At 55.1% G+C, this 13,340-nt stretch overlaps 1 protein-coding gene across 1 annotated transcript in view; it reads right to left on the bottom strand.

The window, feature by feature from the left end:
* CLIP2 (CAP-Gly domain containing linker protein 2) overlaps positions 1–884 on the bottom strand; it is a 57,232-nt gene extending 56,348 nt beyond the window's left edge. Inside the window, 1 exon segment of the mRNA XM_027126172.1 lies at positions 761–884. Coding sequence (XP_026981973.1) covers positions 761–884 — 124 coding nt within the window.
* Between the last annotated feature and the right edge of the window lie 12,456 nt (positions 885–13,340).

Below are 13,340 nucleotides of genomic sequence, written 5' to 3'. Positions count from 1 at the left end.
TAAATTTATAAGAAAATAAAAAAGCAGATTTTCAAGTTGTATATGCAGCATGATTGCAAAGATATATATTAAAAAAAAAAGTGAAAGGATATAAACCAAAATAGTAATAGTTACCTCTAGGGAAGATTATAGGCAATTTTACCCCTACATCAAACTTTCCAAATATTACAGAGTGGGCTCTCTTACTTTTTATCACTAGAAAAAGCCAATAGCTAACAGCTGTCCTCAACCCATCTGCCTTCAGAGCTGGTGCATCCAGCCCGAGCACCTGGCCTTACCCCTGCCCTGCCAGGAACCCTCTGCCCACCAGCAGGACGACTAGAGGTTACACAAGTAAAGCTCAAAGGGCATAGGTCTGGGTGGTGACAAGAAAGCTGATGGGAAGATGGGGAGCATTTCAGACCCTGGAAGGGGAATGAGTGGGGGCAGGGAGGCTGGCAGAGGCTGGAGTTTGAATCGGCCTGTGTTTCCCAGGCTGAGTGATGTGGGCAAGTTGCCATGCCTCCCTGGGCCTCCATTTCCTCATCCCTAAGGGAAGCCAACAGTGGTACCGCCTCCCAAATTTGGAGGAGCGTGAAAAGGAACAATTGCACATAAAGCATGTGTCCCTGCCCGTTAATTTTCAAAGGGATGTGGTCAGACATCCAGAAGAACTTCTGGGAACTGCTGGCCTCCAGGCTAGTCAGGGAGCAGCCCAAGTTCCCTTGGCTCTTCTGGAAGAACCACTACCCACCCCCGCTCCACCCTTGGCCCCGCGCACCTTCCTTGGAGCCAGTGGCCGTCACAGTGGCAGAGGCCGAGGTTGATCCAGTGGACGTCCGGCCCATGGGGCTTGAGTGCTTCCCCCCGCGGCCGGGGGGCTTCAGGCCGCTGGGCTTCTGCATGGTGGTGCCACTCGGTGGGCAGAGAAGGGTCTGTGCAGGTCACGTGCTCTCCACCATCGTCACTCACCTGTGGGCAGAGAACAGGAGGGATCACATCACAACGTCACCAGATGGCAGAGCACCCCTGGCCCCGTGAGGCAGGGACCATGGTCATCCCCATTTTCTAGATAGGGAAACTGAGGTACAGAGAAGTGGCTGCGGGCGTGGGCCCAGCATGGCGGTGGCGCTGCCAGGACACGTGTTCCAGTCCGCCAGACTCTGGGTCGGGCACACACTCTCTCTTACATCCGGGACCCAGGAGGTGAAAATCGGGAGGAAGCCGGCTCAGGGGTCTGCGGCACAGGCTGTATTAACCCCAGCAGCCCCTTAGCAGGACCGTGCAGCTCAGCACGGCCACCAACAGCTGAATGCAGCTCTCACCACACAGCACTGGCCAGCAGATCCTGACATGCATGGGCAACCCAGTGGGTCACTCTCCAGTGGCCCCCACACCCTCTAGGACCAGCCAACAGCTCACACTCCTCAATGCAGGCTGGACAAAGCAACATCTAGTTTAATCAACCAGCCTCACCACACAGGCCATACGCCAGCTTTGGGTTCACCATCCAGCACTCACCCACTCCACCCCAGGTGCGGGGACACACACACAGAGGAGCTTACACCCGCCTCAACCCCCTGCCGGGACGGACTTGCCGTGCCCTCAGCCTGCCCTCCCGCGATTACAGCTCCCTGCTTTCATGACTAAGCAGAGAAAGATGCGATGCATAGGGCCAATAGGGCACTAGTGTTTGACAAAGGGGATTCCTGAGAGGGGAAGCCCCCAATCTCCATGGTGATCAGCTCAGGGTACCAGGTGACAGAAAGATGGGACTGGCTGCAGGGGAGTTGGGGGAGAGGCAGAAAGGACAGGCCCACATCCCCTACTCCCCCACTGTCTTGTGTGCACACCCTCTCTTCTACTAGGTATTCATGTAGGGCTCACCATAGGCCAGGCCCTGTCCTGCCCCAGAGCCGCAGGCAGGATGCGTCCTCCACCTAGGGGAGCACACTGTCCAGTGGGGAGAGGGGATGCAGAGCACAGCGGACGGACAGAGGATTTGGGGAGAAAGCATCACCCCCTCAGGACCTCGGGAACAGGGGACATTAGTGCCTTCTGGACATTAAACTCATGCAGTAGGGGACGCCGCACCCTTCGCCCGTCCAGCCGTATCCTTATCCCACTCATGGTCACAGAATATTATTCCTTTTTAGAGAACCCTTTTCTCCATTCTTGAGCCATATGACTTACATGAGCTGACCCCCAATCCCCACACCTAGAGTGGACACATGACCCAGGCCTGGCCAGAGCCCCATGGTTAGCTGAAGGAAGATCATGTGACCCAAGGAGCATCAGGGCCTGGACTCTGGCTGGAACCTTTAGGAAAAGGTGCTCTTCTTGTTCTGGGGCTGTCCAGGTGTGGGATGAAAGCCAGGAGTTGCAGGATTACTACATAGAAGAGACTGCCAGGGAACAACGCCAACACAGAGAAAGCAGAGCTAAGTCCCAGGATTTGGAGGGCCTGGATCCAGCTGAACCTGAAGCTGGTCACTTGAGCCCTTCACTTACATCAGCCAACAAATCCTGACACACACAGGCATTGTCATGTCTTTTTGCCTAATTCTCTTTGAGGGACACTGTCACTTGCAACCAAAGAAGTTCTGACTAATACAGAAGCCAACCCACAATGCTCACAGCAGGAATATGTGTCCCCGGAAAGGCTCCCAAGCCAGCAGGATGAGCCAACAACACTATTACCGTCCTGGCATAGCCATGGGAAGGATCAGCTCCTCACACAGGGTGGTTAGACATAAGAGCAAAGGAAAATGAGCTCCTGCAAGGCACAAAGTAGTGGCACCTACATGCCCAGGTGGGCTGATGGGAGTATGAGGCATGCCTGCCAGCCTTGGCCTGCCCCCCCAGAGTCCGCCAAATCCAACATTCTAATCCCCTGACCAACTCCCTGACACCCCAGGAATTCTGGGGCTCAGGAGTCACTCGCTGTCAGGCTTGGGTCAAGCTACAAATCATATATCTAACAAAGGTCATTTATTCACCAACATATGAAGAACCCTTACAACTTACTAATAAGACCTAATAAAAAAATGAACAAAAGATTTGAATACCCATTTCACCAATGAAGATACGTAAACAGCAATAAGCACGTGAAAAGATGACCTACACCATTAGTCACAAGGGCAATGTGGATGAAAACCACAATGCGATACCACTTCACGCAGATCAGGATGGCTAAAATCAGAAAAACCGACAATATCAAGTGCTGACGAGGATGTCGAGTAATCAGGACAGATTGCTGGTAGAAATGAAAAACGGTGCAACCCCACTGGAAACCAGTTTGACAGTTGCTTAAAAAGTTAAATCTAGGGGCTTCCCTGATGGCGCAGTGGTTGAGAATCTGCCTGCTAATGCAGGGGACACAGGTTTGAGCCCTGGTCTGGGAGGATCTCACATGCCGCGGAGCGACTAGGCCCGTGAGCCACAACTACTGAGCCTGTGCGTCTGGAGCCTGTGCTCCGCAGCAAGAGAGGCCGCCGTAGTGAGTGGCCCCCGCTTGCCACAACTAGAGGAAGCCCTTGCACAGAAACAAAGATGCAACACAGCAAAAATAAATTAATTAATTAATAAACTCCTACCCCCAACATCTTTAAAAAAAAAAAAAAAGTTAAATATATACCTACCATATGACCCAACCACCCAAGCGAAATAAAAGCATATAACCATACAATCATTTGTTAAAAAAAAAAAAAAAAAAATGTTCATAGTGACCTTATTCACAATAGCCAAAACATGGAAACAACCCAAATGTCCATCAACGGGTGAATATATAAACGCAAAGTTCATCTAGACAATAGTACACAGTTGCCCCTCGGTATGCTTGGGGAATTGGTTCAGGATCCCTGAGGTTACCCAAATCCGAGGATGCCCAAGTCCCTCATATAAAATGGTATAGTGCAGTCAGCCCTCCATATCTGCAAATGCAGAACCCAACTGTTGACATCTGCAACAATATGGGTGAACCTCCAAAAACATTACACTAAGTGAAAGAAACCAGACCCAAAAGACTACATATAGTTTGATTCCACTTATTTGAAATTTCAAAACTATAGACACAGAAAGCAGATCAGCGGTTGCCAGGGGTTGAGAGCAGGGACTGACTTGAAACAGGCATGAGAGAACTTTCTGGGTGGTAGAAATGTTCTAACACTGGATTGTGGTGATGGCTACACACCTGTATGTTTATACTAAAAGTCATCGAACTGTACACTTAAAATGGATAGATTTAATAATGTGTAAATTAGATCTCAACTTTAAAAAAAAATTCTATAAAAAATGAAATCCCTGGGCTTCCCTGGTGGCGCAGTGGTTAAGAATCCCCCTGCCAATGCAGGTCACACGGGTTCGAGCCCTGGTCCGGGAAGATCCCACATGCCGCGGAGCAACTAAGCCTATGCGCCACAACTACTGAGTCTGCGCTCTAGAGCCCGCGTGCCACAACTACTGAAGCCCGCGCTCCACAGCAAGAGAAGCCACCACAATGAGAAGCCCCCGCTTGCCGCAACTAGAGAAAGCCTGCGTGCAGCAATGAAGACCCAACGCAGCCAAAAAAAAAAGAAGAAATCCCTGAAGGCTCCCCCTAGTAGTGCAATGGGATTCAAGGCCCTCCCTCACCCACTCCACTCCAGCCACACTAGCTCACACTAAGCACACTCCAGCCTCAGGGCCTTTGCACATGCTGTTCCCTCTGCCTGGAATGCTTTTCCTTCAAATATCCAGTGTGTTGCTCATCTCCTCCAATTATCTGCTCCAACGTCCCCTTCGAATATTACAACCCCTCTCCAGCCCTCCCCAGCTTTGTTTTTCTCTACTGCACAAGGAAAAGACTTGAGTCTGTTTCCTGTGGTATCCTCGGCACTGATGGGATGCCTGGTGCCTATAGGTGCTCAGGAAAACACTTGAATGGATGAATGATGCTGGCTTATGGGGATGAGAGGCCCGGGAGGCCCCCCTCACCTCCTCAGGGCCCAGCCCTCAGGACTGAGTGGCTTGTAGTGATCAGCCCAGCTGGCCGTCTGACACCACAGCTTTTCATGCAGCTGGTCTAGACTCCTCACTAGCCCACATGCCCTCTGAGACAGGGACCAGGCGTCCTAACTGTGTCCGGCATTGGAGGCTCCCCAACCAGCCTTGCTGCCGATGACCCTGCATTTCCTTACCACTCGCCTGACCGTCTCCCACCTCCCAGACTCTGCCTGTGCCTTTTCTCCCACCTGCTTCACTTCACCTATTCCAACCACATATGGAACACTTAGCTCGATGCCTCCTCCTCCAGGAAGTCTCCCAGGACCTTTGACCCAGAGACTTCAGGACCACACACTGAGCCAAGGAGAGAGGATACCGTTCTCCTACCTTCATCATGCCTCCTGGGAGCCCACGGGTAACCCCAGGTGGGGCCACCGTCTCCTCTCTGAGAACCCAGCCCCAGCATGGCGCCCGGCACAGAGCTTGTGATTTGGAAACCCCGTATGAGAGCACACGTGCTACGGCCCAGAGGACAAAGGCCTTCAAGGCCACAAATCCCCAGGGACATTGTTCCCACGGGAGGCTTCTGGAGGCTCTCACAGTCACCCTCCTACCCTCCCAGACCCTGATGACCCAGCAGCGTCCAGCGTGAGGAACCTATTGTGTGCCAGGCCTTACGCCCTGATGAGGCGGTGGTCACCTTACAGGAGGAACATCCGATGCTCAAGAAAGTGCGGGGTCGAGCCCAAAGTCACACATGGCTCAGCAGCTGGGCTGGAACCAGACCCAGGTCTAGCCCTCCGCCTCCCTACACTGCCTGGCCCAGGCCTGGAATAACATTTGTGAGACCCCTGGCCTCTGGGGAGAGCACCCACGTGCCTCACGGACAAAGGAGACCAGAGGAGCTGGCGGGAGAGAGAAGAACCAAGGCTGCATTACTTGGCCCACCCCAGTCCCACCCCTGCCCCCGTGCAGGCCTCCGGTGCTGGGGGAACACAGGGAAGGGGAGATGGAGAGAAGAATGGTGAACAGGAAGAGGGGGAGGAGGCCCCTTTATGACTCAGCCCTGCTTGTGGGACAGAGGAAGAGAGGGGTTTCTTGGAAAAAGCTGGGACGTGGGGATAAGTTGGCCTCTGGCCACACTGCAGCCGATGGGGGAGGCCTGGGAGGAAGTAGATTCCAGTCTCATGGAGTCCAAACCCTAGACCCACCACGAGTGGCTGTGGGACCCTGGCTCCGCACGAGCCTCAGTGTCATCACCTGTAAAATGGGGGGGAAAGCACTGCTGCCGTGTGGGGAGCACAGATGAGCGAGTCCATGAGACAGCCCCACGAACGTCCCTCTGTGCCCGGCGCACAGGCTGTGTGGAAAGGGCAGCATCACTACGATCTGGTCTCTATTACGTTCTCCAAAGGCCCGGGATGCACACCCCGCCTCCCCCAGGGAGCCGGGGCCCCGACGAGGCGGGTGTGGGAGAGGCGAGCAAGGGCGGGTGGCGTTCAGACCAACAGGCCCCCTTTGTGCCACCCTCAATTACCATTTACCAAAGACAAACCCGGGCTGCGTTTCAGGGTTTCCATTTCAGCTGCCCCGGGGGTGGCGGGCTGCAGCTTCGGGGGCGGGGGATGAGGCCCAGGAACTTTCCACCAATCAGCGGCCCAGGGTGCGGCCCCGACAGAAGGGGGAAAGATGCCAACTAGGGCAGTGGAAAGCCCATGTCCTTGTGCCAGCGTCGCCCAGAGGGCATGGGAGGCGGGCACCAGGAAGCAGGCTCCCAGGACCAGACCTCAGCTCAGAGACCTCGGCCAAGAGCCACACCCTGGGCTCTCTTGCTGCCCAGCAGACGCAGCTCTCCGGGGGCGGGGGGGGGCTCCTCCTGCCCACCCCAGGGGTCCCAGCAGTCAGGGTGCCCATGCTCCCCCCACCTCCTGAGCCTGTGACCCATGTGCCGGGCCACATGGCAGCCAGAGATGGACTTAGTGTGGCCCCTGCCCCCTCACTGCAGGCCCAAAGCCTCCAGACCACAGCAGTGCCGCGGGGCGAAGCGGGCGGTGGGAGGCGCACGGGGTGGGGGGCTGGGTCCAAGCTGGGGAAACTGCAGGGCACAGACTCTGCTCTGCCAGGTCAACCCAACAGCTAAGGATTTAGACTGCCTACAATGTGCAGGGGGTGGGTATCCAGGCGGGGGGAGGGGGTCTTCCAATCATGCCCAGGCATCAGGCTGAGGGGACGATGAGACACGGAGGGCATCAGCCAGAGGACCCGCAGATCGGATGAGCATCTTGGCAAAACCTCTGGGAGCTCATGAGGAGGACGGGTGCCGTGACAGACAGGGACTCCACGAGGCCTGAGCTGAGACGGAGGCAGGGGCTGGAGGGAACAGAGCAGGTGACAAGTACTGGTGGAGGAGGGCAGGTGGGAGGAGGTGGGGGGGAGGCAGGGCTGAGGACTGCATAAGTCAGGAGAACCTCTCAACACCTGGAGGGACCTGGGAGCAGGAAGGGGCCAGGGTGGGGAGCTCATCTGGGGACAGGCTGGGTGTGAAGTGACTGAGGCCTGGGGCACCCACCTGGTGTGTAGTATACGGGGCAGGAGGCAGAGAAGAAAGGGAGCAGAGGGCACCGACCTGAGAGCACCCTGATGACAGCAGGGCCAGCTTTCGAGGAGAGGATGTTGTTAGGCTGGAGAGCAGCTGGGCCTCCCCAGTCAGCAGGGAAATGCAAATCCACGCTGCAAGGAGATCCCCTTTCCCACCCAATCAGATGGGCGAAAAGTCAAAAAGCCAGGTGATACCAAGTTGCTAGAAAGGCCTCCGGGAAAGGGCAGGTGGGCCAAGGGCTGGGCGAAGGGCAGGCACAGCCTGGGGGAACAGTGCAGGTGCAGTGGAGACTGGCCGGGGACCGTGGCCGAGGGTCCTGGAGGCGCCTACACGGCGCTTATCCACGGCATCCCACGCAACGGCCAAGAAATGCAGTTTGGGGGATGGGAACGGGGCCGGGGCTGGGCAACTGGGGCTTCGTTTCTATTTGTAAGATTTGCTTCTTCCTCCTCCTCTTCTTCTTCTTGTAGGCCATGCTGAATGGCAACGTGGGATCCTAGCTCCCCAACCAGGGAAGGGATCAAACCTGCACCCCCTGCACTGGAAGCACAGAGTCTCGACCACTGGAGCGCCAGGGAAGTCCCGAGATTTGCTCAAGCCCTGCAGGCTGTACGTGGGAGTTCACTGTGCCCTGTCTATTCTTTTTGAGTGCCTCAAATATTTCAGAACATTTTTTAAGTCAAAAAAATTTAAAGACAGACACCAGGGGACGGGGAGAGGAAACAGTTCCTCCCCTCCCCATGCACACCCACCAAGAGGAATGGGGGACAGGCCCCAAACAGAGTGAACCCCACGGGTGCTGACCGCCAGGCTCCCAAAGGCAGGCCCCTATGTGGGCGCGGCGTGGGCCCCCCCAGCTGCCCCACGGGGCATCCCAACACTCCCGCCTGCACTAGAAACCCAGTGCTACCCCAACCCCCATGTCCAGCAGGGGCCCCAAGGGCGAGTGTGACCAACGTCCCCATGGGCCTCCGCCCAGGCGGCACCCACTGCTTGTCCCACCTGCTTGGAAAAGAGGCCCATCTTGTTCGCATGCGACTGAGGTCCAGGGAATTTCACCCAGTGGTGAAGCGAGAATCCCCACTGAGCAGAGCAGATCTGGGACAGCCTCCCCACCCCCGCCCCCCGCGAGTCCTGCCAGCTCATACCAGCTGCCCCTCAGGCCTGGGAGAGCGGAGGAGACGGCGCCCGTCTGCCCGCGCCCCAGCCCCCCACCCACCCCTGCTCTCCCCCAGTCAGTGAGGCCGCGGGGCGGGCTGTGTGAGCCCAACATTCACACAGGGGCCGGCCAGCAGCGGGAGATGGGACGGGAGACCCCAGGAAGAATGTGGTGGTGGTGGGCCCGGCTTGGGGCCCCGAGTCGCCCTGGGAGTACCCAGAGGCCTGGTGGCCATCCAGAACCAGCGTGGGGAAGGGACCCAGCCAAGCCTCACAGCAGGGCCGGGGCAGGAACCCACGCCACACCAGCTGATATGGCTTCAAGGACGGGGAGGGAGGATGACGCTGGGAAGACGGCAGGGCATGCGTGCCAGCAGCTCGGACATGGGGTGCAGGGGCACCCACGGGGCTGAGCGGGGAAGGACAGACCGACCTAAGAGCCCGTCGACTCCCCGCTTCCCTGGCACCTGCTGGGGGGAGACAAGCAGGGGCTGAGGCCGGAAGGCTGGCATCCAGTGCCACACACTCACCATCCTACCATCCTCACGGCCTCTGAGCTCAGGGCTGCGGTTCTTACTTTGTAAAGTCAGTTGGTATCTTCCGTGTCCTGCCCACCCCCGGGGTGACTGCAGAGCCCTGGGAAGGGCCACCCTGTCAGTCCTACCTGAGCTGGACACACTGGGGTGTGGCCATCCTCCCCTCGAGCTTGGAGTTCAGATCCTGTCTCCTGGCAAAGGGGATCAGGGCTGGGAATTGGTTAGGACTCCGCACTCTCACTGCCGAGGGCCAGGGTTCAATCCCTGGTCGGGGAACTAAAATCCCATAAGCCATGTGGGGCAGCCAAAAAAAAAGAAGAAAAAAAGGATCAGGGCTGTGTCAGGTCTAGGGAGGGGAAGGAACGTCAATATACTTCCCTGTCTTACACACACGCATGCACGCACAGTTGGCATGCTCAGAACCAGGGCACAGCCATGGCCCCAGAACTCACTCCTGGTTGTGTGGCCACCCACGGCCCCAGCAACTGGACATCTGTAGCCCTCCTGCTACTGGCCCAGGACACTGGGCAGGCATCACCCTGGCTCTGCTGGATGGGCTCCCCAGTCAGGCCCAAAAAGAAGGGCTGGGGAACAACACACCTCAAGTTGCCCCCTGACCCACCTTTATTCCCACCTCACAGAATGGGAAAACTGAGGCCCAGGGCACAGGAGTGAAGCAAACAGGACAGTGAGAGTCAGCTGCCCAAATGAAGAAAACTTGCGCTGGCCAAGAAGGGCCCTAAGACCAGACAGAGTCAGAGGCCCGAGGAGGGGAGGGGCCTGCTGAGGTCGCCCAGCGATCAGGGGAATAGGAAGGAACAGGCTCTGGTATCCTGCCTTCCGGGCCAGGATGCTGACCCAGTCATCTTTCACTACTGCCTCCTTCGCTTCTGGTTTCCATGGCAGCCCCATCCAACACATCCAGGCCAGGGCAGCTGCAGGAAAGTCACCCCCATCTCCTGGGTTCTCCTCCCCAACCCAGCCTGTCGGGGTGGAATTTGCACACGCAACTAAAAATTACCCCTGAGCAAAGGAGAGTCTTTACAATAAGTGGTGTTGGATCAAATGGACAGCCACGTGGGAAAAAAATCATGCTCCCTTCTGCGGCTGGCAGAGTAATGGCCCCATCCCCAGTACTTGTGAACATGTCAGTTTACGTGGCAAAAGGGAATTAAGGTTGCAGAGAGAACGGTTGCTAATCAGCTGACCAGACAGAAGAAGATTATTCTGAATTATCCAGGCAGACTCAATGTAATCACAAGGGTCCTTATACATGGAAGGGGGGAGGCAGGAGAGAGAGAAGCAAAGAGATGGCAGCCTGCAAAGGACCCGGTCCAACATTGCTGGCTTTGAGGATGGAGGCAGGGGCCAACAGCCAAAGCATGCGGGAGGCCTCTAGAAGCTGGAAGAGGCTTCTAGAAACAGATTTTTCCTTAGAGCCTCTAGAAGGAACGCAGTCCTGCTGACATCCTGCTGTGAGCCTGGTGAGATCCATTTCAGACTTCTGACCTCCAGAAGTGCAAAATAATACATTTCTGTTGTTTTCAACCACTAAGTCTGTGGTCATTTGTTAGAGTAGCCACAGGAAACTAATACACTTACTTCACATCGCACACAACAATCAACTCCAGATGGATAGAAGATCTAAACGTGAAAGGTAAAACAATACAGTTTTTAGAAGTAGACATGAAAGAAGATCTGCCTTAACGCTGGAGCAGGCAAAGATTTCAACCCAGGAAGTGTTGAAAATAAGGGAAAAGATGGATAAACTGGACAATATTTAGAGCTTCCTTGCATCAAATGATACCAGTGGGGGTGGGTGGGGAGGGAGAGAAAGAATTTGTAATTCCTGTATTGTACAAAGGATTCCTATTCAGCATATGGAAATAACTCCAAAAATCGAGTTAGAAAAATCAGCAAAAGACCTGAACAGGCGCTTCACCAAAAAAAAAAAGGGGGGGGGAGTGGGTAATCAAAAGACCAATAAACAGGTGAAAAGATGTTCACCTTCATTAGGCATCATGCCAACACTACATCCTCCGGAATGTATAAAATGAAACACGGACCACACCACGCGTTGGTGAGGATGTGGAATACCGAGAACGCTCGTGCACTGCTAGTAGGAGTGGAAACTGGTGTAAACAATGTGGAAGACAGTCTGGCATTACACACTTAAGCTGAGCATGACCAGCGATCCCACTCCTAGCTATGCCACCACAGAAAAGGGCACACACATGCACCAAAACATATGGACTCTTCCTAATACTCCCGAACTGAAAATAACCCAAATTACCCCTCCATCAGGATGAGTAAATACCTGGTGGCTTATTCACACAATGGAATAAAGCACAGCAATAAGAATATACAAAGTGTCAGTACAACCACGTGCAACAATACGTATGAACCTTGTGAATCTTGAGTGAAAGAAGGCAGATGTAAAGGTGCTTAGAGTGTGACCTTATGCTTCCGTTTAAAAGGAAGTTCAGGGCTTCCCTGGTGGCGCAGTGGTTGAGAGTCCGCCTGCCGATGCAGGGGACGCGGGTTCATGCCCCGGTCCGGGAGGATCCCACATACCGCGGAGCGGCTGGGCCCGTGAGCCATGGCCGCTGAGCCTGCACATCCGGAGCCTGTGCTCCGCAATGGGAGAGGCCGCAGCAGTGAGAGGCCCGTGTACCGCAAAAAAAAAAAAAAAAAGCTCAAAGGCAGGCAAAATGTATTAATGGTGCTAGAAATCAGGGAAGGGGGTCACGCTTGGGTGGCCTGGAGAAGGGATGAACCAGGCAGGGGGCCATGGTTACCAGCAGGGCCAGCCAGGGCTGCTGGGGAAAGAAGGGGGGAGGAGGGGCAGAACTTGGTGGTCCCAGGGGTGAGGTCAGTCGCTAACAAGCTCTCAAAGTCAGTGTTTTCTTTTATTGCTTCCAGAAAGGCACTCCCCACCTCAATGCTCCCCAGCCACCAAATCCTGGCGGAGTGCCACCGCCACCCCACGCACACTCTGTCACATCTCCAGGCCTTTGCACATGCTGTTCCCTCTGCTAGAATACCCTTCCTCTCATTCGCTGGCATAAGCCCTAGACTCTCTCACTGACAGCAGCTTTAAAGGGCAGGTTCTTTGCATATCTTGTTGGTTTCCGGACTCACGGTACCTAGGACAGCGCCCAGCACATAGAGAAGCTCAAAAGATGTCTAAGGAATACATGAATGAATTAAATACAGTCCTCTGCCTCCATCATCCTTCCCATGTTGACTTGGAGGCCCACAATAGCTTGTCACACCCCATGGCCACACTCACCGGTCGGCTTGGAGCTATCTTTGATAAGAACAGAGAGGATTAACTCACATTCTTCTGAATCCCAGCACTGAGCACACCCAGCACAGAGCCAGTGCTCACCAGTGGATCCAACAAGCAAAGAATCAGGTAGTGAGCTCCCTGTCTCTGGAGGGAATCAAGTAGAGACTGAGGCCTGCTCTCAGAGTGGGTTCCTGTTGCCCTGAGAGGCTCTCATGAGCTTGCACAGCAATTATTACTGTCAGTAAGGTTAACCAGAACCTGCTGAGCCCTGCCCCACGCCCCCAGGGCTGGTCCACTGCAGCAGTGCTCTTCACTGCGCCTGACTCTGAACCTGTGCGGTGTGCTGGGTGTGGTGGTTCATAGGGGATGAGGCTCTACCCCCTGCCAAGCTGTTTCAGCCCAAGGAATTCCCAGACCAGTAACATTTGTTCTGCTGCAGGCATGTCGGAGGCCTTTACAGATATTAACCTGTTCAGTCTTCACAGCAGCCCTGTGAAGAAGATACTGTTGGGAGCTCTACTAACAGGGAAACTGAGGCCCAGAGCCGGCAAGTCACTTGCCCGGGATGACACAACTGAGCAGCAGCAGGTGGGATTCGAACTCAGGCCCTCTGGCCATGGAGTTCACATTTTTTTTAAAATTAATTTACTAATTTATTTTTATTTTTGGCTGCGTTGGGTCTTCATTGCTGGGCACGGGCTTTCTCTAGTTGCGGCGAGTGGGGGCTACTCTTAGTTGCGGTGTGCGGGCTTCTCATTGCAGTGGCTTCCCTTGTTGTGGAGCATAGGCTCTA

This window comes from Aethalodelphis obliquidens, unplaced genomic scaffold, assembly GCF_003676395.1.
Source record: "Aethalodelphis obliquidens isolate GAN/ISIS:26980383/991018 unplaced genomic scaffold, ASM367639v1 scaffold30, whole genome shotgun sequence".
Taxonomy (NCBI): Eukaryota; Metazoa; Chordata; class Mammalia; order Artiodactyla; family Delphinidae; genus Aethalodelphis; species Aethalodelphis obliquidens.
Note: the sequence above shows the minus strand (reverse complement) of the source record. Positions and strands in the feature narration are given on the sequence as shown.